The 27494-nt window shown below is 37.7% G+C and overlaps 1 protein-coding gene across 3 annotated transcripts in view; it reads right to left on the bottom strand.

The window, feature by feature from the left end:
• Positions 1 to 16639: 16639 nt before the first annotated feature.
• Positions 16640 to 27494, bottom strand: part of CUL3 (cullin 3) — a 95030-nt gene continuing 84175 nt past the window's right edge. For all 3 annotated transcript variants that reach the window (XM_019626009.1, XM_019626010.1, XM_019626011.1), the window contains 3 exons: positions 26145 to 26331; positions 22440 to 22585; positions 16640 to 19506 (listed from right to left, as the gene is read on the bottom strand). In XM_019626009.1, the coding sequence (XP_019481554.1) occupies positions 19375 to 19506; positions 22440 to 22585; positions 26145 to 26331 (465 nt within the window). In that variant the 3' untranslated portion in view covers positions 16640 to 19374. The remainder of the gene's footprint in view (positions 19507 to 22439; positions 22586 to 26144; positions 26332 to 27494) is intronic.

The raw sequence follows: 27494 nt of genomic DNA, 5'->3' as shown, positions 1-27494 counted from the left end.
ACACACACACACAGACACACACACAAAGACACATGCACACAGACACACATACACAGACACACACACACAGACACACACTCACACACACAGACACACACACACAGACACACACACACAGACACACACACAGACACATGCATACACACACAGAGACACACACACACAGACACACACACACAGACACACACACACAGACACACACACACACAAAGACACACGCACACAGACACACACAGACACACACACAGACACACACAGACACACACACAGACACACATGCATACACACACAGAGACACACAGACACACACACACAGACACAGACACACACACAGAGACACACACACAGACACACACACACACACACATACACACCACCACCACCACCCCACCTGCTCCAAGAGCCTGAATTTACCAAGCATCGTGAGAAGTGCTCAACGAAGCGACTCATTGCCTGGCGTCCAGTCTGCCCCTCATGCAAACCCACCGCCTTGAACTATTCTGCAGTTCACAGCATCTCCCTCCCTTCTGAAAAACAAAAACCAATGCAATATTTAGGGGCTCCAAATTTCGTTTTTTATTTCTCCATTCTGCGTGCGCTGTAAGAGTCTGGGCCTGCTTAAATGCACACAGCCAGAACTCTTGCAGCGCAGGAGTGTGACCTGTCAGCTGGTCTCTTTCCTTACTCCCTTAAGGTCTGTCCCAGCAGATAACTTCCTGTCAGGGCTCCTGCCCCCCTACCCTCCCACCTACCCCCACTCCCACCAAGTACAGGATGGATGCCAGCGTCTCCATGGTTTTCCCCTCGCAGCTGCAGAAGACTAGGGTTTCCCAAAAGAAAAATTACTCCAGCAATTTTGTTTTAATATGAAACTACGTAAAAGGCCATTTTAGAAGTTCAGCTTTTCAGCCCTTCCTTCGCTTTGCACTTTTGCAAGTTTGACCCAGAGATAGCCCTTATTCTTAGACTGCCCCGCACCCCATTCAAGAGGTCTTTCAGGAGGGGGAGGGGTCTCGGAGAGAGCCTGAGAGCTGTCATCCCTGAGATGATCTCAAGTCAAATGTGCGCCAGATTGGAGACAGCTAATTTGTGGGTTCCTTGTTTCATGAGGAAAAGGCTTGGGTATCTTCAACGCGTAAGAGGAGCCATCAGGCTCAGTGGGGTTATTAAGTTTCTTACAGTGGCATCACGTGGTAAAAGAAGGACCACCCAGCTTGTCTTCCAAAGCTCTGATATCCGCATTCTGAAGACTGCAAGATGGGGAACGGAAAAGGAGAAGCTGAAGGCACCACCTGAAGTTGGAAACATGGAATCATGGGGATGGAAAGGGGTGTAGGGGTTTCTGACTCGGCCTTCCACCCAGTTCCAGAAGCCCCTGGTAAGGCTGCCGGCAGCAGCCCCTGGGAGGTTGAGAAAAGTACCCAGCCTTGACTTTAAAAGAGATGAGGCACCTACACCTGAAAAGAAAGGGAATCTGGACCACTTAGGATTGTCCTTTCGTCGCTGAGCCTCAAGAAAGGCGTCAGATGTTCCATTACGCATGGAGCACTCAAGACGTGCAAAGGGGAGATTTATTTATTTATTTATTTATTTATTTATTGGGCAAGGGACATCTGATTTCTAAGGTGCTATGAGCACTGGGTTCATCAATGCTCCCTTCAACTAAACAGCCGGAAGCAGCATTTTCTAAAGTGCATTATCATGTAGAAATCTGCAGGCGGTAGGTGAATAAGAGGATTCCATGGTCAAACAGATGTGGATTCAACAAACATGGACTTTTAAAAAATGTAAACATTTTATAATAGCACTTATTAGAGAAGCGGATATGCTGTGTAGTTCTTTAATTTCCAAAAAGGGGGCTTGGTTGTGTTGTGGGAGCCAGCCCCCAAGGTAGCCCCCAATGGCCCTTGCCTCCTGCTGTCATGTGCCCTTGTGCAGGCAGGTCCTGCACTGTATCAGAACTGGGGTGCTTGACCATAAGAAGACAGCGGTGTGACTTCCTAGGCCAGGTCAAAAAAGGCATGCAAGTTTCCACTTTGGCTTCTTAGATATGTATAATTCTGAATTCAGTTTGCTAGTATTTTAATTAGGGTTTTCTTTTTTGCATCTAAGTCATACCTATAATTTACCTATGACTTTCTGTTTTTGGACTGTCCTTGTCCTGTCTCAATACCAAGGTTATATTAGCCTCATAAAAGTAGCTGGGTAACGTCTCTCTCCATTTTTCTCTGAAATAGTTTAAGATAGAATAAATGCTTTTTGAAAGTTTGTTAAAGGCCTCTTCCTCACACAGTAAAATCACCTAGCCTGGTGTTTTTTTGGAAGGGGTGGAGAGAATGCTAGAACCTTTAGATTACTAATTTAATTTCTGCCAGAACTATTGGTGTGTTCAGAATTTATCTTCTTGGGTCACTTTAGAAATGCATTTAAAAGTAAATGTTTTATCAAAGTTTAATGTTCATGTGTGATTTTAAACATCTCCACTAAGTCTACAGATATATCCTTTCTTCACTCCTAATGTTGTTTTGTTGTTTGTGTGTTTATATATATATATATATATATATATATATATATATATATATATATGCCTTTACTTTCTTTATTGTTTTCTATTTTCTTAATTTAGCCAAAAACTAATTTTTTATTTTGTTCCTACTTACTGTTTCTCTTTTATACTTTATTTTATCTTCTTACTCTTTAAAATTTCTTCCTTCTACCATCCTCTGTTCTCTTGCTTACTTCTTGAGACGAGTGCTTTACTTATTTATTTTCAAAATTTCTTCTTCAAAACATACATTTAAGCCTACAAATTAAGTTTCAAATGACTATTTTTAAAAATTTTGATATGTAATAAATTTATTATTATTCTAGTTTTAAATGATACAATTCCATTGTGATCTCTTTTTAAACAATTCAAATAATTGAGGAGAGCATTGTAGTTTCCAAGTGTGTGTGCATATTATTTATTTTATTAGTACTTTTATTATTTATGTTTTGCTATTTTATTCTTCAGTTATCATCTAATTTCAGTGTGGCCAAAGGAATGAATGTGCGCTATGCAATATATATTTTTAAATTTGTTTAGACTCTATTAATTATCATATTGCTAATTTTTGAAGGTATTTTTGAAAATAATCCATTACACCAAATCTGTTAATTTTATTCTTATTTCTAGATCCTTACACTTTAAATTATGTAACCAATCAAAGATGTGTTAAAATCCCTTAGCATGATTATAGGTTTTCTATTTTCCTTATATAAGTTAATTTTTGCCTTCTAGATTTCAAGGTTATTTTTTTTTTCAAGTACATACAAGTTCGTGAGTGCTATGTATTCCTCCTATTACTAAGTTCTTCCTTTCTTTATCCATATAATGTTTTTGCATAAGTTATGTTTGATATGAAATTGATATTGCTACTCTTAGGGTTATATTTATTATTTGTATGGGACAAGTTTTATCATCCCTTTAGTTTCAGCTTATCCAAGTGGCTTTATTTTATGTGTGTCTTCTATTAGAAAACTAAGCCTAGGTTTTTAAATTTTAATTTAATCACATAATCTCTTATTTTTTACAGTGAGTTAATTCCATTTTCAAAATTTTTTGGATTATTGATTGATTTTAAATGATTTCTACTCTTTTCGTTTTGATTTTCCATTCACTTTAATTTGTCTTGGTTTCTTTTCTTCCTCCTTTTCTGCATTCTGTTGAACAAGAAAAGCTTTCTATATTTTTCCCCTTCCTGGTTAAGAAGCTATTGACAGTGCTTTCATTTTTTGACTCCTTATCTTTGGGGTTTTTTTTAACCTACATATTAGACCATACGTTTTTCTAAATAATTCAAAATGGTCAGTAATTTAATTTTTGTCCTCAAACAATAGCAAAAAAAGCTTTTAGCACACTTTAACTGCTCATTAACATTTTCTCTTCAACTTATTGTTATCAAGTTTTAGTTTCATACTTCTTGAAACAAAACAAACAAAAATTGATTATTTTTTTTTACAGTTAATAAACATTTGCTTTCAATTTCCCTGCTCCCCTCATTTTTTGTACTCCATACCTGTCCTCTAGGCTCCTATTTCTTCCTGCTGAACTAAATATATTCTTTAATAATCATTTTAGTTAGGCTTTTTGTGTGGCTTTGGTTCTGTTTATAACATTGCATTTCTGGTGATTTCTGGTCCGTGAAAAAATTTATTTCGTTTTTGATCCAGACTCCATCTTAATGGTTTTCCCTTTTGATGACCTGTCTGTCTTGCTATGTCTGTCTTGCTATGGGTTTGGAGCAAGGGGAATGAGTTAAAAGGTTAACTAACAGAGTCATCTTGACTAGAAATCAGAGTTAATGGCTCCTGAATTCCTGGTCCTCAGAGGGAAGGATCAAAATAGCACAAAGCAAACAACTATGACAACTTGCCTGAAAGAAAAGGGAATATAAATCAATCAATCAATCAATGGCATATGCCAGTTTCAAAAGGCATTTGGCTTTTCTAAGCTTTCTAACGCTTGTTCTTGGTTCAACTTACATTGTTATCGGTGTGATAATGCTTGGTGTGCTGACCCCTGGTGGATCCCACAAGTGCCTATTTATTACAATTTTTGGAGTTGGAATAGAACTTAGGCCAGAAGTCACAGACTCAAAAGTGTTCAGAGGCCAGACAGGTTATATAAATGTGTCAAGTGACCTTGTATATGACAATAGATTATGGTGCCAACTGGGATAAAGCTGGATAATGCAGACTCCACCAAAGGCATAAAAACTCAATGGTTAAAAAAATAGTGGCAAGACACACAGACAGTGAAACCTACAGTGGGAGCTTGATTGAGTCAATCAGTATGGCCCAACCATCCATATTTAAGTAACACACAGAAAGGTCAGGCCTCTGTCCTGCTGTCATACTCAAAGGTTGTTTTTTGTTTGTTTGTTTTTAGCTGAGCCATCCTGCCACCTGTTGGCAGCTCAGAGGCAGCTCAGCTAGGGCGGGGCATCGAACCGCTGTTGCTCAGAGCTCGCACTCTTGAGCGAGCTCTTAACTAACAGAGCCACTCGGCCGGCCCAAAGCTTGTTTTGTAAATTAATAACAAATGCTTTCCATGATCCACCCTTACTTTCCAAAAATGGCATAAAATCTCAACAATGCTATGATGAGCTATTTTTAGAAATTAAATTTAGACATTTGTTAACAAGACCCAATGGGAAAAAATATTGATCTTCAAGGAAATTCATGTAATATTTCTGTTTTTTAAGTAAAAAACATTTGTCCTAGATGTTATTTGAAACATCTTGCACAGAAATTCCTTACTTTAAAACAGTAAATGTTATACAAAATTAAAATTTTTCTGTTGCAGTCAACTTAAAGTTTAAGAATTTAGAATCAGAAACTAGTCCTGTTATGCTATATTTTTAACAGAAGAGCATAATTAAAGAGAGTAAGAGTGAGTTATATAAAGGGGTTAATATCCGAAATTTATTTAAAAACTCATACAACTCAACACCAATAAAACAAACAATCCAATTAAAAAAATGGGCAGAGGACATGAAGAGACATTTCTCTAAAGAGGACATACAGATGGCCAACAGACACATGAAAAAATGTACAACGTCACTAATCATCAGAGAAATGCAAATAAAAACCACAATGAGAAACCACCTCACTCCTGTCAGAATGGCTATCACCAATAAATCAACAAACAACAAGTGTCGGTGAGGATGAGGAGAAAGGGAACCCTGGTGCACTGTTGGTGGGACTGCAAATAGGTGCAGCCACTATGGAAAACAGTATGGAGGCTCCTCAAAAAATTAAAAATAGAACTACCGTATGACCCAGCAATTCTACTCCTGGGTATTTATCCAAAGAAATCCAAAACACTAATTTGAAAAGACATATGCACCCCTATGTTCACTGCAGCGCTATTCACAATAGCCAAGATATGGAAACAATGAAATGCCAATCAGTAGATGATTGGATAAAGAAACTGTGCTATATTTATACAATGAAGTATTACTTGGACATAAAAAAGAACGAAATCTTACCATTTGCAACAACATGGATGGACCTAGAGAACATTATGCTAAGTGAAATAAGTCAGACTAAGAAGACAAATACCATATGATCTCGCTTATATGTGGAATCTAAAGAACAGAATAAATGAGCAAGCAAAACAGAAACAGACTCAGTGATATAGAGAAAAACTGATGGTTGCTATACAGGAGTGGGGTGGGGATGGGGAAGAAGGTGAAGGGATTAGAAAATACAAATTAATAGTGACAAAATAGTCATGGGGATATGAAATACAGCATGGGAAATATAATAAGTAATGTTGTAAAGATTATGTAGGGTGCCAGATGGGTACTGGACTTATCAGGGGGGATCACTTCATGGACTGTGTAAATGCCTGACCACTGCACTATACACCCGAAACTGAAGTAGAATAATATTGAATGTCAAATATATTAACGGGATGTAAAGTACAACATAGGGAATAATAGTCAATGGTATTGTAACAGCTATATACGATATCAGAGGTGTAGTAGATTGGGGGGGTTATCACTTTATGAGGTTATCATTTTGTACATGTCTATTATGTTGCTTTGTACACCTGAAACTAATAAAAAAATTTATTAAAGAGCGAATCAGGGCTGGCTGAGTGGCTCAGCTGGTTAAGAGCTTGCTCAACAGTTTGAGCTCTGAGCAACAGCGGTTCGAGTCCTGGCCCGAGCTGAGCAGCCGCTGAGCTGGCAGGATGGCTCAGCTAAAACAAAACAAAACAAAACAAAAAAGAGCAAATCATATAAAAGTAGCAAGAGCTAATTTTGGTTTTAGAACCAAGTTCTTTGTCCAAATTCTTTGGAAAAATCCAAATTACATTTCTACTAAGAGTGTTTTAATTAATTTTAATTGTTAAAGGGCATTTAATCTTTGCTTTTCCTGATTGATTTAAACTTTCTTATTCATTTGTTTCAGGATCTGTCTGATGTCTCACTTTGAAACTTCACTGACTTATTATCTACCAAATTCAATCACATATTTTCAGCCTGCCTCCCCACCATCATTCCCAGTTTTAACCGCCATGGTTCTGGTATCACTGTGCCATTTGAGAAAACCTGCCTGCTTCTCTCATGTGAAGCATTGCATATTTTCCACAGCCTGCTTAGGATTCAGCTTTCCAGGAACTAAGTCAGCTGCCATATCTATCTGCTTTGCCAATCCTAAGGTTCTCCTGCCCTCTCTGGCCCTGAGTATTTAGGCAAAAACTAAACAAATAAAAACATCTGTACTCTAGTTTGTGTAGGATTTCAGGGAGTGGAGGTTAATAAGTGTGTCCAATCTGATATCTTTCATGAGCGGTCTCTATATATTCTTTCAGATGAACCTGAGAACCAATTTGTTCTGCTAAAAATCTATCTGTGATTAATCCTCTCACTCCCACCAAAGGTCAAACTCTTGGTTTCATCTATTACTTCTACATTCGTTTGCTTATCAATTAATTTCTAGTCTTATATTTATTATATCCTTTTCCTTTCTTTTGATTGGTTTTGAGCTTATTTTTATTATGTGTTTGAATTGATTGCTTAGTCTTTTATTTATTAATAAAATCATTGAATCCTGAATTTTCTTTAGTGTGTGATTATGTGGTTAAATTCTGTAGTTATTGATATCTAAGATTCCCATTGTCATTCAATTCTAGGGAGCTTATAATTTCAGTTTTGATTTCCTTTGTGACAGGAAGTTTTTTAGAAGAGCAGTCTTAAGTTTCCAAATGAGATTTTAAAAATATCTTTTCATTTATTAATCTCTTACCTTGCTTCACTGACCATCAGTGAAAGTAGAACTGTACAAATTTTACTAAACTTTTAGTTTCTTTTTATATTATGCCACTCCTATTTTTAAAATTATTTCTTACTACTTGTAAACTTCATAACTACCTTATGAAAACTATTTAGATGTAACCATAAAGCTTCAGTAGCATAATGGAGATGAGGTTTTTAAAGAAATTCATATGCTTTTCTCTTCTGCCTTTCCAAATATATGGGTTAAAGGTGCTCATTTGCTATCATGAGATGTTGGAAAATGAGAATTATTAAGATTCATATGTAGAGGGCCGGCCAAGTGGCGCGTTGGTTATGAGTTGGCTTGGGATGCCAGCTCTGAGCAGCAGGGCCACAGTTTGGATCCCACATGAGCACCCTCTACAGCTAAAATGGTGAAAAACAGCTCGACCTGGAGCGGGGCTGCCGTGAGTCGCTGGCGATGGCATAGGCTGCAGTGGGGCTGGCCAACAGCTGCCGTGAGAGGCTGTCCAATGGCCAGCGAGCAACTGCCTCACCGGGGAAGAGCACAATGATAATATCAACATGGGCCAGTGAAGCAACATCCTCCACAACTAGACTGAAGAACAAAAGGACAGCAACTTGTCTGTTCCCCTTCTCTGATTCCCCAACGCTGTTCCCCTCCTCCAATTCCCCAATAAAATCTTTAAGAAAAAAAAAGATTCATGTGTAGAGAAAGAAATGTAATGATGAACAAAGAGTTTTCAGTTTCTGACATTTAAATGGTATTTTGCAAGGGAGACAATAGGCAAATATGCTTGAAAGTCAGTTGAAAACAAAGAAATGTCTGAATTCCTTTGCTTCTAAATATCTCAAATGCTAGGCCTGGGCCACAAAGCAGTAATGATCCCAAAGTTCACAGAAAATAATCTTGTCTGCCAGTAGAGTTTAGCCAAAAAAGTGGAATCAATAAAGGGAAGATATTAACCAAAGGGAGTAAAAGAGGCGTTTGTCTGTTCTGGTCCTGGGAGGTAGTTAGAAGGACAAGGTGAAGAGGCCAGGGGAGACTGTGACATGGGAGGGGGTGTCAAAGGTGTGTCCCGGTTTTTCTTGGGGGCTTGGCTTGGTGAGAGGAACTTGGCTAAGATAAGGATGAGGTTGCTTTATATTCCCACCTGGGACTGCAGGAGGAGCCTGTGGTGCCATGTCAGGTGGCCCTGTTCCAATGAGTGAGGGCAAGGTTGCCCCAGTCAATCCTTGTTCAAACCCCGAGAGGTGGGAGATGCTGAGCTGAGAAGCAGTAGGTCAGGACAGAGGCTCTGAGTGGACTGTGGAGCGAAGCTGGGATGGAGCATGTGGGGGAGGGACTCAGCTTCAGTGAAAACCAAAGGCGGGGTGACGAGGCAAGAGGGAGGGGCAGCTGGGCCCTGAAGGAGCCTAGAAAGAATAAACTGTGAATTCATTACGTCCAGGCACTAGACACAGATGCCAACCAGCAGGATGTCCCAAGTAGGATGGGACCATCCACCTCTCAGCAGAACCAAGGGCACACCCAAGGACCAACTTGAGAGCAGGGGACCCTTTCCCTCCCAAAAGACAAGAGACTCTTGTCCCCACCCCATGTTCCAGATAACACGTTAGAAAGGAACAAGGTGGGTGGGACTAAAACCACAAGAGTGCACCTTTAGCCCTCTCAAAACTGAGGTAAGCCTAGAGATTGCATATTGTTTTAAGTCAAATTGGAATCAAATTCAATTAGACCAACATTTAAAAAGTTTTCCCACCACTCAGCAGGTGGGGCTGTAAGGGAACACAGACTTGTTTTAAGAGCAGGGCTTCTCACCTGGGAATCTTGTTAAAATTGAGGACTCTGACTCAGTACGTCTGGGTGGAGTGTAAGTGCCATTCTCATCACTGTCTGTTGGATATTATGGTTTTCACTGGCTCCGGTTTTTCAAATTCATATTTGGATTCCAATTTACCTTTGGGCAGAGAATTTCAGTCATTCTTTTTAGAGAGTGACACGGCTGGCCTGAAAACGACTTCCTTTTGGCTGTAGAGATTCCCCATCATTTGTCTGGCATGGAATTCTCTGGAAGCATTTCCCTGGGGTACTTGCCAACATTGCTCCACCTTGCATTTGGCGTTGGGTTTCAACGAGAACACTGATGTCACTCTGATGCTCTTCTGCACTCTGCACCCGTGACATCAGCCTCCTCTCTGCTGCTTGAACAGTCTAGGCAGGTCTTTGAACTGCCTTATTTCTCTAGGAGTGGCATGGCTTGCTAGCTCCTTCACTTCCCTCAAGTTCAAATGTAACCCTCTGAATAAGTCGTCCGTTCACTTACAACTTAACCCCCTTCCACCACACTGCTCCTCACGTCCTGGAGCAGTTTTGTATTTCCTCACAGCACTTCCCACATCTTGCGTGTTATCAAATCTATTATATTTGGCAATTCTCCTCCATGCACTCTCCTTGAGGGCAAGGCTTTTTGTCTGTTTTGTTCACTGCTGAGTCTCCAGTACCTACAGCTCTACCTGACACATAGAAGATACATACATAAATATGTATGAAGACACATAATAAATATGGCTAAACAAATGAACTCTATGCAAAACCAATTGTTATTCAGTATAGTTCAAATGCATTTCATTACATTCACACTTTAAGTTTAGTAGGTTATGGATTATACACAACCTAGGTAACAGACTAGAAATGCTCATTTTGCAGCAACACCCCACTTACTATCTGAGAATGAATGGGCGTTCCAGCCACTGACATGAGACACTTCTGAAAATATGTGTATCTTATACATTGTTTGCACACACACTGTCTTGAGTGAATCAAGGAATTAGAGCTCTGTGGGATTTGGTATTGTCACTCTATCCTTCATGGCTCCTTTTCAACTTCTTCACTCCTTTGTAAAGTTTTTTTGTTTTGTTTTGTAAGTAAACCTGGACTGACTGAAATGTAAAGAATTGGAAGTTAATGGAGAGAGGCGATTACGCATCACACAGTCGCACGTCATTATTCTGGCGGTTAGATTCCCCTCGCTCTTCAGAATCCAAACCCAAATTGCCTTGCAAAGTCTAAACCAGCTCTCACAAAGCCAGACCTGTTACTGCTCCCTTCCTTTTGTCTTAGCCTCACTTACTCCTGAATGGCAGTGGTGGGAAGGCAATTATTTGGCTCCTGTACGCAGCACAGGAGGAGCAAGGCGGCCGTTAGAGGCCAGCGCACTGACAGAGTGGGCAACTCGCCGTCAGACTGGGAGGGAGGCTGGGGTCCTCCAGGAGGCTCAGGGCTTGTGCTGCACTGCAGGCCCATCCACCCAGCGGGCAGAAGACAGGTCGCATGATGCGGCCACTCACGTCTTTCCAAAAAGGTGCAGACGTGTTATACAGTTGCAGAAAAATGACATCAGAAATTATGAAAATATATAAATCATGTAAATATTTGGCTGTGCTAGAGAAATGTAACATTTTTGTATAGTATATGTAGACATCTTTATGTTTATGCATTTCTAGTACATTTATTTTTACCAAAGGGAGTTATTGTCATCATAGTATCTGATGACACACTTAACTGTGGGAAATTTACTCATAACTTTAGTATTTCTTAGTCAGAAAATGTCCTGGAGTTACACCACATAGACTTGTATGTATGTGTACATCTTTGTCTAAGAGTTTTACTGATATTTAATACACTGTCTCCCAGTGAAGGTAGTCAAATAAAATGGGTTTAAATTTCTTACTATGTGGTTTGCCATTTGATAAACTATGAATCTAGTAATTATAAAAGAAATTACCAATCTATCCATCAGCAATCTAATGCCACTCATGTATATGCAAACGTGCACACACACACACACACATATATTATATATATATATCTATATATATATATGTACATACATACATGTACAAAAACATCTACACTAAAGTGATTGTAACTGTTGTAATAACTCAGGTTGTGGTCATAGTGATTGCAAATTATGAGGGAAAATGGGACATGTAAGCAAGGACTGAAGGAAGTTCATAACAGAAGTTAAACACTATAGTTCAAGTTACACTATTTCAAAGGAGAGGGGAGAATAGTATGAACTGGTTTCGTTTATAAATCAGTTTTCAGGCAGTAAGTTGATTAGAGCATGATGTGGTAAGGCAAATGCAACAGCTTGGGTTCATATGCAGGGCTAGTGACTATACAGAAGGGGGTACCTACCATCATCTCATAATGAATGCTGTTGCTGTAAGTTGGAATGAAGTTTTAGCATTGATTGCGAACTTACCGACAGGTGTCATGCTAAGATCTATCACAGTGAGAACATGCCACCAGCTGCTCCTTTTGTAAATTCAAGCTGCAAATCTAAGAGAGGCTACATGGGGAAAAATCTCCCTCTGGGGCAGTAATGACATTTGTCACCCAGGCTTACCAGTGGATTCATAGTTGAGGCCTGTGGAGAAGTGGGTTATAAAGAGAAGTAAACATTAATAGGCTGTGTAGCCACACGTGGGCTGAAGGAGCAATTACTGTGGCCAGAGTCGTGAGAATGGCAATAATTAGTGAGACATCCCCAAAGGGCACCGTTAGGGCCCATGCACAGGCTGGGCGGGGGCCCTCCCCGCTTCACCAACCCTGAGAATAGGCTTGCCTGTCCAGGAGCTTCTGGGTTTCCTCATACTTAGGTCTTAATCTACGCACCGATCTGATGAACGAGCTATTTTTATGAGTGTTTTGTTTACAAGGGACAAAAATTTAAAAACATGTATTTTGCTTAATTACTGGATGATTCTATGAAAGCTCATGACTGAAACATAATCCAGAAGTTAGGTTTGAGTACTAGGGAGTTGTTAAATGTCATGTTCTTAACGGAACGACTTCTTGTCACATTAAGTGGATGAAACCGAAGCCTCACCCCACTGGGAACACTTTGTTCCGTTTGGATTACACTGATAGAGCCCACGCTATGGTTTACCCTTTCTTCAGATCTTACAAATTTGGCAGCACAAACATACCCACTTACATCACTCAGATCTCACTAAATTGTTTCACAACCAAAGGTTCTAATGGTGGAAAAAGTCCAGATCTATTCAGTAGGCACTTGCTTTTTCCTTAAAATCACTTTTAGTGTTGCTACCTAAACTAATGGGATAGAGGTCGTGGAGCTTTGAACACTTGATTTCTGAATTCCATTTCTCCCAGTGGGAATGCCCACAGAAAACTGGAAGACCACAGGTTGCGCTTTAACTGAGGTCACCATTGGTTCTCCTCTCCCCCCAATTAGGATCTGCTAACGACAATTGGTTGATTGTGATTCATACTGTGATCTGTGGCCATGAGTAGCTTGAAATTAACTGGGCCACTTTTTTTTTGAAGACTCTTTAAAAAAAAAATTGGGGAATTGGGGAAGGGAACCAGCCAAGTTGTCGTTCTTCAATCTTAGTTGTGGAGGGCGCCAGTTGCCATCTGGCTGCCCGTTGGCAGCTCATGGCCTCTAAACTCAAGGTGCTGTGTTCAATCTTAGTTGCGGGTGGGCATAGCCACCATCCCGTGTGGGAGTTGAACCAGCAGCCTTAAGAGTGCACGCTCTATCCACTGAGCCATCCGTGAGGCATCTCAGCTCAAGGTGTCGAGTTGTCTTACTTGCGGGGCGGGCGTAGCCCACCATTGAACAGGCAATCTTGTTGTTAACCAGCTGAACCAGCTTGCCACTGTTGGCAGCTCAGCTCGGGCGCAGCATCACTGGCCCATGTGGGAATCAAACTGGCGGCCCTGTTGCTCAGAGCTTGCGCTCTTAAGCTAACTCTTAACCAACTGAGCCACTCGGCCGACCCCACTGACCCACTTTTAATCAAACTTCTTGATCATCATGTTGCCTGAAGCAGCTCAGGCGTATGTATTGTAGTAAGTCCATGTACGATGTTAAAGATCTCACAGCAAGCTTGCATCGTCTCAAATGAACGTTCTCTTCTAATTAGTAAAATTGAGAGTTCATATGCTTAATACCTATAATCTAAAGCAACGGTTCCCACATTTAGCTTCACAAAACAATCACCTCAGGCCTACAAAATCAAATCTACAAGAGGCATTAATTTTGTTTTAAAGCTTCCCTAGGAAATTCTGGCGATTTAACATATTAAATCACTCGCCACTCCTTTTTTGGAATAGCTAAAGTCTGTATAGCACATTCTCATATAACCTTAATGAATGCAACCCTTCTTTTCTTTGAGAATGAATGGAATTCTTTTTTAATCAGCCCAAGTCAGTTTGATGAATATGAATGCCTTACTACAAAATTGGATAATACCAATTTTGGTCAAAAACTACTTTCCTTAGTGCTGCAAAATGGCTTTGCAGGCGAACTTTAGAGGAAATTTAAAAAATGTGATGAACATAGCACGTCTACACTTTCTAACTTTGAAGGGCGTTCCTTCCGTCCTCCCTCGTCATTAGATGTAGAAGTTGCACCAGGTTTTCGACAGAATCTCACTATTTTGTAGTTACATACACTGGTTGCCTGCTGCTGGAAAATGCAGATTTTGACCTTTTCCCCACCTGGTGTATGCCCTTTAGGTTACGTTGTGTCTCTTTTGGCCTACAATTCCATTCCATTCCATTAAAAAAAAAATCAGTCCAGTGGTTACTTTTTAATACAGAGAACAGCATCACATAGGAAATAAAGGTTAAGATTAATTTTACAGATATTGATATCTGACATCAGTTCTATAAAGAAAATAATTCGCATATACCATATATACCAATATACACAGCTAATATTAAATTTTTCTCTTGCGTAGGATCTATAAGTTTCACAATACCAATTTCTCCAAGCAACACTTTCTAATCAATGAACAAATGTTCACTAAAATACTCACCGGGATAATCTACTTTCAGATCCAAATTCAACATAAGGTTCTCTGCCCAGTCTGCCCAAACTGGGGACACATTAACTCATTAAAAGCACAGGTTTTGAAATCAGACAGAATTGGGCCCCAATTCCTGCACCCCACTATTAGTGGGATCTTGAGAGTTTCTGTATCACCAAGTCTGAGTTTTTTCATAAGATGTGTGGCTCACGAGAGCTTTATAATCAGCACTTAATACCATCTTGAATAGCCCAGCAATTGGTCTCCATTTTCCACTTTTTAGCCAGCTGAAAACCAAAGATCAAATGATTTCCATTTACAAAATTAAAAAGTATAATCCTTATATCATTAATATTAGTAATACTCCCAATAATGAAGTACAAATTTTATAAAGTTCAACTCTTCTAAGACGTTCTTCCAAGGCACGTAGCGATCACGAAGCACATCCGTCTGAGACTGACTTCGCCCACCTCATGCCAGACATCGTGCTGATGCATTTAAGTATCGCAGCCGCAGAAAGAATTTTGACTTAGAATTTTAATTTTCCCACTGCAAGAATTCTTCAAGTTTTATTATTTGGACTGTACCTTCGTTATCTCAACATTGAAATTTCACAAAATTACTCAAAATAGACAAGGTTACTTTGAGCTCCTCACACACGTATAAACCTCCTTCTGCACGACTGACTGGAGGTTCAACTTACACCCTAATATTGAGGATCAAATCACACTGGAAATGACATTTACAGATAAATTTGCTATTTCTAAAACTATCAAACGAATGGGTTTTCAAGACTGTCTCGCTGTTCATGTTTTCCTGAGGGCTTCATGATCAAGCTTTGTATCGTTCCTTATTGAATTCACTGTCTTAGGTCTGCTCTCGGCTACAATAACCGATTTGGTATATGAAAAGCACCCGATCCGGAAAATGTATTTTTTAAAACTCAAGATTTAAATTTAAATTAAGCATCTCTCCATGTTACCCAGTAAAGTATGGAAAACTAAGATTCCAAAATAGCAGCCACTTACCTCCTGTTTCCTCTCCTACCAAAAGCTGTTATCAGCAAGCAATATAAAAACGATCGAAGTTCCATATTGAGATGCTTCACGTGTCATCTTTTAGTTTGTTATATTACATGTACTGTAACTCTTCTTCATGTAAATGAGGTACAAATGAAGTGATAAATTTATAAGTAGAAAATGTTAATTTGCAGTAGGGAATATAGGCTCAGGAGTCAGAACATAGGATCAAACCCAGGTCCAACTCATGGCTCTGCCATTTCCTAACAGTAACTTTGGGCAACAATATGTAACAATAGTCCTCCTCTCTTAGAGCCCATGTGATGACTAAATTCAACATTTCTAATTCTGCTTTTGGAAACAGAAATGATTTATAATAATTTTGCTAACCTGAAATGTTTTAACCTTCATATCAGAGTGTCAAATACTTACTGACCCACTATATGCACCGTATAGTAAAATACCGGATGTATAATTTTGATATGTAACAGCTTTCCTCCCAAGACCAAGCCAATCTAATAGTATCCTTCCAATAGCTTAAGAAAAATTAGGCTAGAAAAACTGAGTCTCAAGTTAGACAGGCAACTAATAAAACCCTGTAGTACCAGTTATTCAAAATGAATATTTAAAATTGCCAATAAAAATAGCATTGTCTAGATTTAACACATTATTTTCCAAATCGAGGAACTAAATAATATTTAGAAGTCTGAGATGATGCCAATGTGCTAGTTTTCTAGGGATGTTGGCAGAATCTGAAGATCACTGGTTGTCACTAAGTCTTTCCTGCTACCCAGCACACACACTGGGGGGATAGAACATTAACAGTGCTTTACTATGACAAGACTTCTTATTGAGAAGGCGTATCAGCATTTTGGGGGTTTTGGAGTGGCACGTGTCTGAATGCTACACAGCTGCTAACATGTCTTTAGAAAGACATAGCATCCCTCCCGCCCCTTCAAAATTCACCAACATAAAGAAACCTTGCAATCACCACCACATTTTATTTTGTGAGGCTGTGTTCCCTAATTGCAATGAATTTTCAATCTTTAAATAATATAACTATATAACAATTCAAAGTAAACACTGTCTTGGATTCGATGAGGATAGCAGAGAATTACAATTTAACAAGTGAACAAAGATTACATCATTTTTGCAGTTGGAAAATTATGTATCCACCCTCCTTAAAATTCTTCAAGTATAAGTCACCAAAATTTATTCACATCAACAGGATTAAATAAATGGTTAGGATGCATTATTCTTTGAAATTAAGACATTAAAAAACTGAGAATAGCATGAATGACCTCTTGCTGAAAAGAAAGCAACGTCAAAACGTATCATTATGAGCTAAAACACAGCTATTTATGAGCTAAAACATATAAGCGTTGGGTGACCCAATTTTGTTTCTCAATGCATCATTCTCCTCCCATTCAACTCAACTGCAAGTGATTGAAATTCAACTGAGCGCAAACGGTTGCATTCTCCACCTATTCAACTCAACTGCAATTCAGAAATGTGTTTCAATATATTTATAAGCATTTAGAAACATAAACATCAAACCTGTGCTCCAAAACTAACAAATATATCTCTAAACTCTAGATTGGATTTGTACGTCCACACTTGAGACGATGACATTACATTTAATTTACTGATTTTTAATACTTTTAAACTAGCACTGAAATTTGTGTTTTGATGTCTCATTTAGATTTCCAATGAAGTTCCGACATCCTTGACATTTATTAACGTGACAATCTTGAGTTATTCTATTTCCCAAGGTGTTACATATCATTTAATTGGGAATTGAGAGCAATGAGGAAAACTCTGAAACCTGAAATACCAGTATTTTCCTGTAGATAAACATCTTATTATGGAAATTCCAATTATGTAAAAATCAGAAAGTAAAACCCTTCAGCTTTCCATGTTACACCTGACCTACTGTCGCTCAAGTATGGTAAGGATCCTGAGAATAATGTTCATGATAGTTTTCATTTGTATCTTATTTGCATCATGTAAAAGTGGAAAATGCAGAGATCAAGAGCATAAGGCTTATAAATCTACAGTACAAATGAAGACAAAATTAAATGCAGTAAGGTCATATCTGCAAGTCTAAAAGGAAAATTATAACCCAAGACGCACGGGGAAAAATATTTATGTGGAGTTTTTAATCCATATTAGAATTCAGTTGTTGTAACTTGAGCATAAATTTAAACAGAAACCATCTTCTGAGACATACATTCTAATAAATGTATCAACAGTATCGATAGTCAATGGTTGGTTATTTGAACTTATTAGTAACATTTCATTTTTCTATCCAATAGAAATCTATAGTGGTTTGCCCCAATTACATATCTGAAACAATGTCTTATGAAAACAAAATGAAACAAAATTAAATAAAATTGAAGATAAAAATACTCTGAAGTTATTAAAAATAAAGCAAACTATAATCCTTGGCAGATCAATCAGATAAAAAACCTTGGTGAAAGTTGGAAGCACAGGATAACCGACATGAATCTTCAGCACAAAGCACATCTTTAAAAACATGAAACGATGACTCTTTGGAAGACAACAGCTAAATATCCAAGAATCATCAGGTTTGAAAAATATTGCTTAATCACTTTCCAAAACACAGTCAGCTGCAAGAACTGAAGATCTCGTTAAAAAATATCAAGGTAATCATATTTATTGCATCTTTAGAATGCATTTTGAAACAGAAAACTAACAGTGCACCTCAGCTTCACCAAAATATATATATTTAAGAGAGGGGGGAACCTAAGATATTTTATAAACAAAGTATAGACTATTATGTGCTTTTCAAAGGGGCTGAATTAAATATAACCAGCTGCCAACTTTGTGCTCTGACATACTTGAATTAGTGGGTATGTGTATGCTAAATTCATTTATTTTTGTCTACAATAAATGAAATAAAAACACTGCCCTATACAATCCACTATTAGCAGTGAGTACAACAGCAAAAAATTATTGTACAATTTATACATACTAAAATATTTTCTTTCTCTAGAGATAATGCAGAACAAAACCTAATCACCATTAAGACTGAATTTGAGAAATTTCAAAATACAACAGGGAAAAACCAAATCAGGGTGTGTACTGAGCCCAAAACAAAGGTTCCTGGTCATAAGGCTATAAGATTAGTCAGTGCAAGTGGTAGAATAAAGCATGCTCCAATTGTATGCTTGGGTCTTTGTATTTATCAAACCTTTAAATTAAACAAGACTAGCTAAAGAAATGCCATAAGCAGAGCAAGATAATTGGGAATTGTGTCATTTCTTTTACCATTTTTGTTACCCAACTTATACAATGCGCAAAGTGCTAAGCAACACTACAAAAACACATTTACATCAACACTGAAGACCTGGGGAAATGAAATCCAACAATTTTATTTTAATGAGCTGTAGTTTCTAAATTTTTGTTTTATTTTTCCTGTTTTCATACAGTATTGAAAACAAAACGCGGCACATTCACATTTTCCCGAGGAACTGTAAAGATGATCTCTACAGGGATAAATGTTGTAAAGCCTGAAGCTCAATCAATTGATGTTGAAAACTCTCAAAGGGAGTAAAGGCTTGATCTGAATGGTCTAGAACATGTACTGTAATTTAATAGAAGAGATGGTCGTCTTAATATTTAATGATTTAAAAGAACTTCCCAGTCCATGCGAAGAGTACAGTCCAAGAATAAATCAAATTTCTGGACGTAGTTTATGCTACATATGTGTACACTTTGCGGTCCTCAGGTGTTCGTGCCAAATACTCTCTCTCAATAAGTCCTTCAATACGTTTCTTAATAACAACTGGACTTGGTAAGAATCGAGCCTTCAACTGCTGAGTTACCTAAAACAGAAGGTTAAAAAAAAAACACAATTTCTCATCAGAAAAATTTAAAAGTATGTAATATTTCCATACAAACACACAAAAATTTGTATTTTTGAATAGAACTGATGTGGAATTTTAAGACTTAGATCAAACTTTAGTAATTTGATTACCAAAGTTAAAAATACCAAAAATTTATAAAGGTCTTCTTTGAAAATGTAATGTATGGTTAGAATACACCTGCTCACATCAGAATGTGAACACTAAAGTGGATTAGGAGTAGAGCAAGTTGGAATGTATTGTATGAATGTATATACCACCTTGTGTTGAACCCTTTTGGTGCTGTAATCTACTGACTTCTGCTGGGTTACTCTCCCAAGTCACAGAACCTGAGGAGCATAATGAGTGTAAGAGCACACACTCTAGACCCAGACAGCCTGGACTCAAATCCCAGCTCCCCTGCTTATTGACTCTGGGACCTTGGGAAAGTTACTAACCTAATGAAGCTGAGTATATTCAATGAGTTAATAGACGTGATGCTTTAGAATAACTCCCAGTCCTTTTGTGTATCTGCTGTCAGGATTCTAGGTATTGTGACATCAGTAATAATGAAACAGTAACCACAGCAGCAGTCGAAGCCTGACTATGTACTCTCTCAGTCATTTTGTATATATTTATTTAACCTCCCGTCAGGTGCAACTGATCTCCCAGATTCATTGCACACCAATTTTCAAATATCTAACAGTTAACTGAAGTACCGTGACTCATTGCTTCCGTATCTTCCCCCTCCACCATAACCTATCGCCAGTCGTGTATGTGACTTAGTAAAGATGTATTTCATAGCGGCATCTTTGTGTGCAATGAATCTGTGAGATTAGTTGCGCCCGACGGAAGGTTGATGCTCTTAGCCCTGCAAAGTTAGGTTGTTTCATTTTTACAAATGAGAAAAAATAAGCCAGAGAGGGAAACTGACACGAACAGAGCCAGCAGTTAAAGATGAGAATCTGAACCTTTCTGCCCCGAGTTCAGGGGTCCTAGGAACCCACCTTGCCTCCCGCAGACCATCTGTCCAGCAGCCAGCTTTTCTTTACACTCTTTGGGTCCCTTCACTGCCCAAGGCCACAATGAATTGATAATTCTTCGAAATCTGAAACTTCAGCAGTTCACTCTCCAACTAAAATCTATCACCCATGTAGTATTCCAGTATCAACAAAGTTGTTCTCAACCCATCTGAATCTCTAATCCTCTGACCCTTTCTTCTAAGCTGTTATTAACTCCTTTTGACCTTATCTCCCTCCTGACAGGGTTTCTAGTCTGCACACAAGATCACTTCAGCTACTCTCAACAATCCCCTCAACTTCCTGATTCCTTTGGTTCTGTTCCATAAACACCCTTTCTACACATGCTGCATCATTCAAAATCTACTACTCCGTTCCCTGCTGAGTGAAGCTGTTGTTTTTTATGCCTTCTGTGTAGACCAGGAGCCAGCCAACTGCAGCCTACAGGTCAGATACAGTCCACTGCCTATTGTTTTAAATTCCTCCTGGAACACACGGCCACACTCATTTGTTATCTACGACTGCTTTCAGGCTACAACTGGTCATTAAAAAACAAAAACAAAACAAAACAAAACAAAACAACCAGTCTGCCAATCTCTGCTATAGAATGATAATACAAATTTATAGTATTCAAGCTCAGCAAGTCCCTGAGCACGGAAGCCTTGCATCCTGTTTTACATACGGAAAAGGCCATTTCTGTTTGAGATCCCTCAAACTCTCAGCACCTCACACACTCACATGTACCCATCCTTGATTAACACCTCCCCCTGTCCTGGGTTCTCAGGAGTATTTGGTAACAAACCTGTTAACACACCTACCATCCACCTGTGTTCTCTCTACAATCCTCTCAGCCTTTCCTTTGAGTTTGGTACATCAATTACCATCTCATTTCGTCTTTTTTCCTTTTCTTTTTAAGATTCCTTTCCTATCCTTAGGATATAAACGTCCTCAATATCTTCCCATCTAGAAAAACGAAATTCAGAACCCCTCAACTCAACACTCAATCCTGCTCTCTCTGGCCTTCCCTATAAGCCATCACCTCACAGGACAAGACACGCGTCTTGGTGGTTTCACCTCCATTTACTTCTCAAGGCACTGCTCTCAAAAATCCACTCTTACCAGTCCAGTGAAAATGTCTGGGAAAATTAACCAGTCACCTAATCACCAATGTCTTACGAGTTTATTATTTTTTTTTCATGTTTTTGAAATTACTGACTACTAAGTATTATGTCTCTTCCTTTGCCAGGTGATATCAAGTTAACCTGTACTAGAGGATATTAACTGGAACACAGCGGCACACTGCCCTTTCCTTTTCAGTGAAGGGACCTACCTCATCTAGCCATTCCAGCCAGACACCTATCGTCTTCCTTGACCCGTCTGCCTCATTTCCCATGATCGGTCAATATATCCTGTCAATTCTACTTCTCATTTGTCTTCATTCAGCTCTATCCTCTACCAATACTCTACTCAGCCCTAATCACCTCTTTTAATGGTTTCCCAATTGGTATTCCCCTCCTTAGTTTTCTAATTTGTAATATGTAAACACCCAATAAATGGTAACAGTTATGAATTTTAGAAATAAAGTCAGTTTGTTTTACACAACAGTATTAAATAGCAGGGAAAATTTTTTGTTTACTCCTCATGTGACAGTATTCTATAATTTTCATTACAAACATCAGTTCTTAAAAGAATGCACACATTTCAATGTATTGCTGTGTTTCATTATCAAGTGTCATGCTTTTAATAGTATTACCTGACTACTTTTTACCATGTGATTACTACTGTTTCCCAATTTTAAAATTGCATTTAAATCAGTTGAATATAGCATTTTCCTAAATTTCAATTATTAACGTTACTTTGCTTTTCTCCATGAATCCAGTCTTAGAGTGTTCTCACCTCTGCTACTAACACATTGTGCTGCATCTTCTTTCTAGATTTCATTATCCGCACTATAGCAGCTTCTATCTCATGTTTTCTGTCGTCATCTACTTTCTGCCTCGTTTCCTTCCTTTCTGGGTCAGATTCACCTTGTTTGGCAGCAACTAAAAGAGAAAGACATTTACCATGTGATTACCATGTAATTTCAAATGTAATGAAAAATGTGGTTTATAAACACAAACAATATAATTTAGTAATATCCCCAGAGAAAAACCAATTTCAACCTCTGAGTATACTTATTATTACAAGTAAACATTCAAAAAGTGTCTAATTCAATGTCTATTTTAATAAATATTTAGATAACAAGCAGTGATATAAAAATCCTGCAATTCTAAGTCATTCTTTTTAAATATTAGGCAATTAATTTACAGAAATAATAAAACCAATTTTATTTTTATAGAATACAATGTATTCCTTTCCAAGAAGAAAAACGGTAGCTAGCTATTTTTAATAGTAAAATTATCAGTCATTTCCATTGCTTTTGACTTCCAGAGGTCAACTACTACTTCACCACCATGACTCCAAGTTAAACCTCACCAAAGTAACTCACACAGGAGAATACCTGATGTCTTACTAACTCAAAATGTAGTTGTAATCTCTCAGGCTTAAAGAGAAGGAAAGAGTATGTTTTGCCATGAGTTAGTTCAATAAATAATTAAAAAGTAACACTAGAATGTTAAAGAAATTTCTTAACAGTTATTTCATTTGTACCTCTCATCAACTATCTAACAATTTGTCATAACTTATTAATTTCTTTATGTTACAATCTCAATACCAATAAGCATACTATATTCCAATCTTTAGAGAAGTCTTACTCTGTTATTCCCTATAGTTTTCAAGGCAATTGCTAAGGGATTAAATACAGAAGTCCCTTTTCTCCTACAACTTTGCTCTAATTGAAACAGCAGAGAAAGGCAAGTAGTAACTGAATTTCTGTTTATTGGTCTTCAGTAACAGATAGATGTGAAGTTTCTGGAGGTAGAACTGGACAATTACCAAGGTCACTGCTGACTTAGGCACGGGCACACCCATGAGATAGCAGACTGTACAATGTAGATCATTCCAGCGTGCATATCCATTTAGCCGTTTCTAACGAGAATCCCTTAACAATTCTGCTTTCAGTGTCTTTTCCCTAATTAAAGATACTCAATATCTTAATAAAAAAGTAAAATTAGATTAAAACGGTCTACTAAGAAATAATCCTTTTCCTCAAGAAAGTCAGTGTCATAAAAAAAGGTAAGTATTGGTTTAGATTAAATAGAACTAAAGAGGTATAAAAGTCGATTTAATGTGTAAACCTTGACTGAATCCTGGATCCAAAAAGTAAGATATGAAAGTTATTTTTGGGATAACTGTGGACATACAAACTGTGGTACATAGAAGCATAGCATTAAATTTCTTGGGTGTGATGTAGTATTACAAGTATATGGGAAAATAGCTTATCCCAAGGAGACAAATGTATGCTCAAGTATTTACAGGGAAGTGTTATGTGTTTGCAAATTAATTTAAAATGCTGTAGGAAACACACACCTATATGGAGGGGAAGACGGTGGGCAAGGGTACATGAGCAAATGTGGCAACATTTTAATGACTTGTAAACATAAGTGATGGCCATTCCCAATGTCTACTATCATGTTTTTAACTATTTCTGTAGATTTGAAAATACTTGAAATAAAAAGCTGGAGGGCGATACTTTTTAAAACAATCCATTTGGTTCATCTGTATGTGGTCACCTACATGGGTATACTCTAGGATAAATGGGAAGATCGTGGTGATGTACACTGAATTATGATGTTTTCAAAAATGTGAGGGCAAGAGCTCTCTCCTAGAGCCGAGCACAATAGAGGAGTGTCTTGTGTAGGTGGGTACACGTGTGCCTATTATAGATGCCCAGGGCAAGGGAGGGAGAAGGTGAGTGATGGTGGGTAAGACTGTCAACTACGACAACTACTGTAAATTACAATAGTTCTTTTCAGAGGTTGTATTAATACTTTTCACTCCCTTGAACTTGTATTATTGACTACAGTAAAAAGCAGCAGAAAGAGGTATGGTCGGAGCCTCTGAGTTAACTGATCACAAGTCAGTGTTTTCTTCAAAAGGCAAAAAAGTATTTTGATGACTTAAGAAAATCTACGCGATCAAAATACTTATTACCAGAAAAAAAATTTTAAGTTAAAAAAACTATCAGTAAGAGCCAAGATAATCTAAGTGCCATTCCAAAATGAAAAACATTATTTGTTTACAGAATTTTACAGCTGAAGAGCTGTAAGATATCATCTAGTCAAATTCTTCTTCATATATAACTACATTCCTATTTTAATCAGGTCTAAAATACTACACACACACATACCCACATTAAAAATCTATGAAGACTATTTTTTTAATAATATCTGTCAATATATATTATTGCTGGGCACGATGGAATCTGTGATTACAAAGACAGTTATTTATGGTAAAGCGTAGACTAGGTAATTCAGATATATATCACCATACAAGTTTTTTTCCTCCAAATCCAGGATACAAATAAGTCCTGAAATCCCAAACCTGTATCTGCCCAAAACTATAAACTCTTTATGTCTTGCATTGGGGGAAAAAGACATTTTATTTCATGATTCTCTTTAGCACAGTTGTTTCATTTTTAATACACATCTGTGTTCCGAAGACATGGGGCCAATTTTGGTGATGAAGATACCATGATATGTGCAACTATGGGACAAAGTGGTCAAGGCTTTTAACAGAGATACACCACTCTTCTTCAAAAAGCATACATATCCAATCAGGGTCAAAAAGGAAAATAAAAGTGTGCATATAAAGTTCTTGAGTCAATGTATCCTGGAAATCAATTGTATATTTAGCATTAAAATAATTTTAAAGACTGTTTTTACTAACATAAAATGTAAATACAATTTTTTTAAATCAGAAAACTGTAGTCATTTGAAAAATTTATCTTATTTTAAAAATACTGTTTTACTACAAGACATATTAACTGTAGTAAGTGAATTACTAATGAGAAACTTATCTAACATTAGTTTTAAAACCAAGTAGAAAAAACTACATTAGAGTTTAAACATCAGCCAGTAGAGTGCTCTTTTCCCTTTTAAATGCATAGAAAACACACATCTTACATTATGTTAAATATGCAATAAAAAGGGTGTTCATTATCAACTGAAAAATAAGGCTGTATTAAAAACTGCACAGTAGGGTCACTTCTATGTTTGTAAGTTAGAGATATGAGTTTTAAGGCTTTTAAACTTAAAAATATTTATCAAAATATAAATAGCTGCATCTAAAGACCAAACTTTAGAGAGATAACTCCCATTTTTGAGAAATCTGTAAATCAGTTTTCAAAACAGGTGTCCAATGACATTAAACAGAATTATTTTAAGTAATACATTCATAAAACTGTATTTTGCTCGTCGAAACCCGTATGGTAGTAAGTACCATGTTCACACCATGAATTACTTTTTTAAATGCTTACTGTACCTGGTTGGATTCAACTGCATTTTGACAGGAACACGTATCAATAAAAGCTGCTTTTTATCTTAAGCCTCTGTGTCATGCAGCAGCAGAAAAGAATTACTTTTTTAAAAGACAGAAATCCAACAGGTAAAAGTTTTTTAGAAAAAAAAATACAATTATTTTTGAAGAGGGAAAATATGATACCTGTTTGAATCTTGACTCTGTGTAGTTTGGATGTGAACTGATCATTAACTGTGAATATGTGACCATTTTCTATTTCCTTAGACTTGGGCTCTTTTGTAAGGACCCGTTGTGTTGGTTTACCGCAGGCGAGAGACTGCAAGGCTCGAACGAGTTCTCTTTCAGGGATATCTGTCTCTTGCTGAATTTCCTGGAATTTCATCAGATTGACATAATTATAACTGGACTTTTTGAAAGATTCAAGCAGATTAGTTAATAAGTGAAACTGATCAAGCTGTGGTTAGAGAGAAGTAATTCCATTAAAAAAATAATTTACAACAAAGAATTCTCTATTACGAGGCTTCCCGGAAATCTCACTTATTTGAACCAGAGAAAAAGGTGATTCGAATTATAAAATATGGAAAATATGTGTATTTTTCTGTTTCAGGAGTAATAAGGGCTAGTCTAAAGAAATCATCCAGCAGGGAATATTAGGGACCTGCTTTAGTGTTTAGGTAAAAAAAAAAAGTGTTAATCACTACATGGTTGCTAATTTTAGAGGAACTCTACAATCTTCCTTCCAAGTTTATCAACACCACTCTTCTGCTTATCAACTTCTTTCACAGGGAGAAGCAAAGTAAGCTTGAACCAAGGCCTTGCTACCATACAGTCAAAATTTACAACCCAACTTGACCATATTTATTTTATGATCAGATGAAAAACAAATACCTGGTAATTAATACTAAACATAAAAAGCAGTAAGAAATGTTTTGTAGTGCAGGTGATAATTTTTGCTATTTATTATGAGATGAATAAAATACAATGCTGAAAAAAAAAAGCATTTGGGGAAAGTTACTCCTGAAAAACACAGATTTGAACTGCACAGGTCCACTTATACGTGGATTAAAAAATAAATAAATACAGCTGACCCTTCAAATCTGCAGGTTTCACATCCAAGGATTCAACCAACTGCAGATGGAAAACAGTATTTTTCATTCCCAACTAGATTCCAACTGTGGCTGAATTCCAGGATGCAAAGGGCCAGCTACTGTGGTCAAGCTATACTGGGGGTGGGCGGGTGTTGAGGCCCCTAACTCCCCTTTTGTTCAAGGGTCAACTGTATGATTTTTAAATTCATTATATGCTTCGTATGTCAGTAGGACAGTAAGAGAATTGCACACGGATATGAGTTAGTCCCTGCACACCTACAGGGAGGTATGACGCAAAAAGGCTTCACACATCAGGATGCATCGCTTTGATTCACTGTATAAAGCTCTTTCTTTCTCAAAAGCAGAACCAGAGGGGGCATAAAGATGGTGCTGTTCAGACTATGTAACTGATCTGGAGACAGTCATTCTCCCTTTCACAAGAGTG

This window comes from Hipposideros armiger, unplaced genomic scaffold (assembly GCF_001890085.2).
Source record: "Hipposideros armiger isolate ML-2016 unplaced genomic scaffold, ASM189008v1 scaffold_651, whole genome shotgun sequence".
Classification (NCBI taxonomy): domain Eukaryota; kingdom Metazoa; phylum Chordata; class Mammalia; order Chiroptera; family Hipposideridae; genus Hipposideros; species Hipposideros armiger.
Note: the sequence above shows the minus strand (reverse complement) of the source record. Positions and strands in the feature narration are given on the sequence as shown.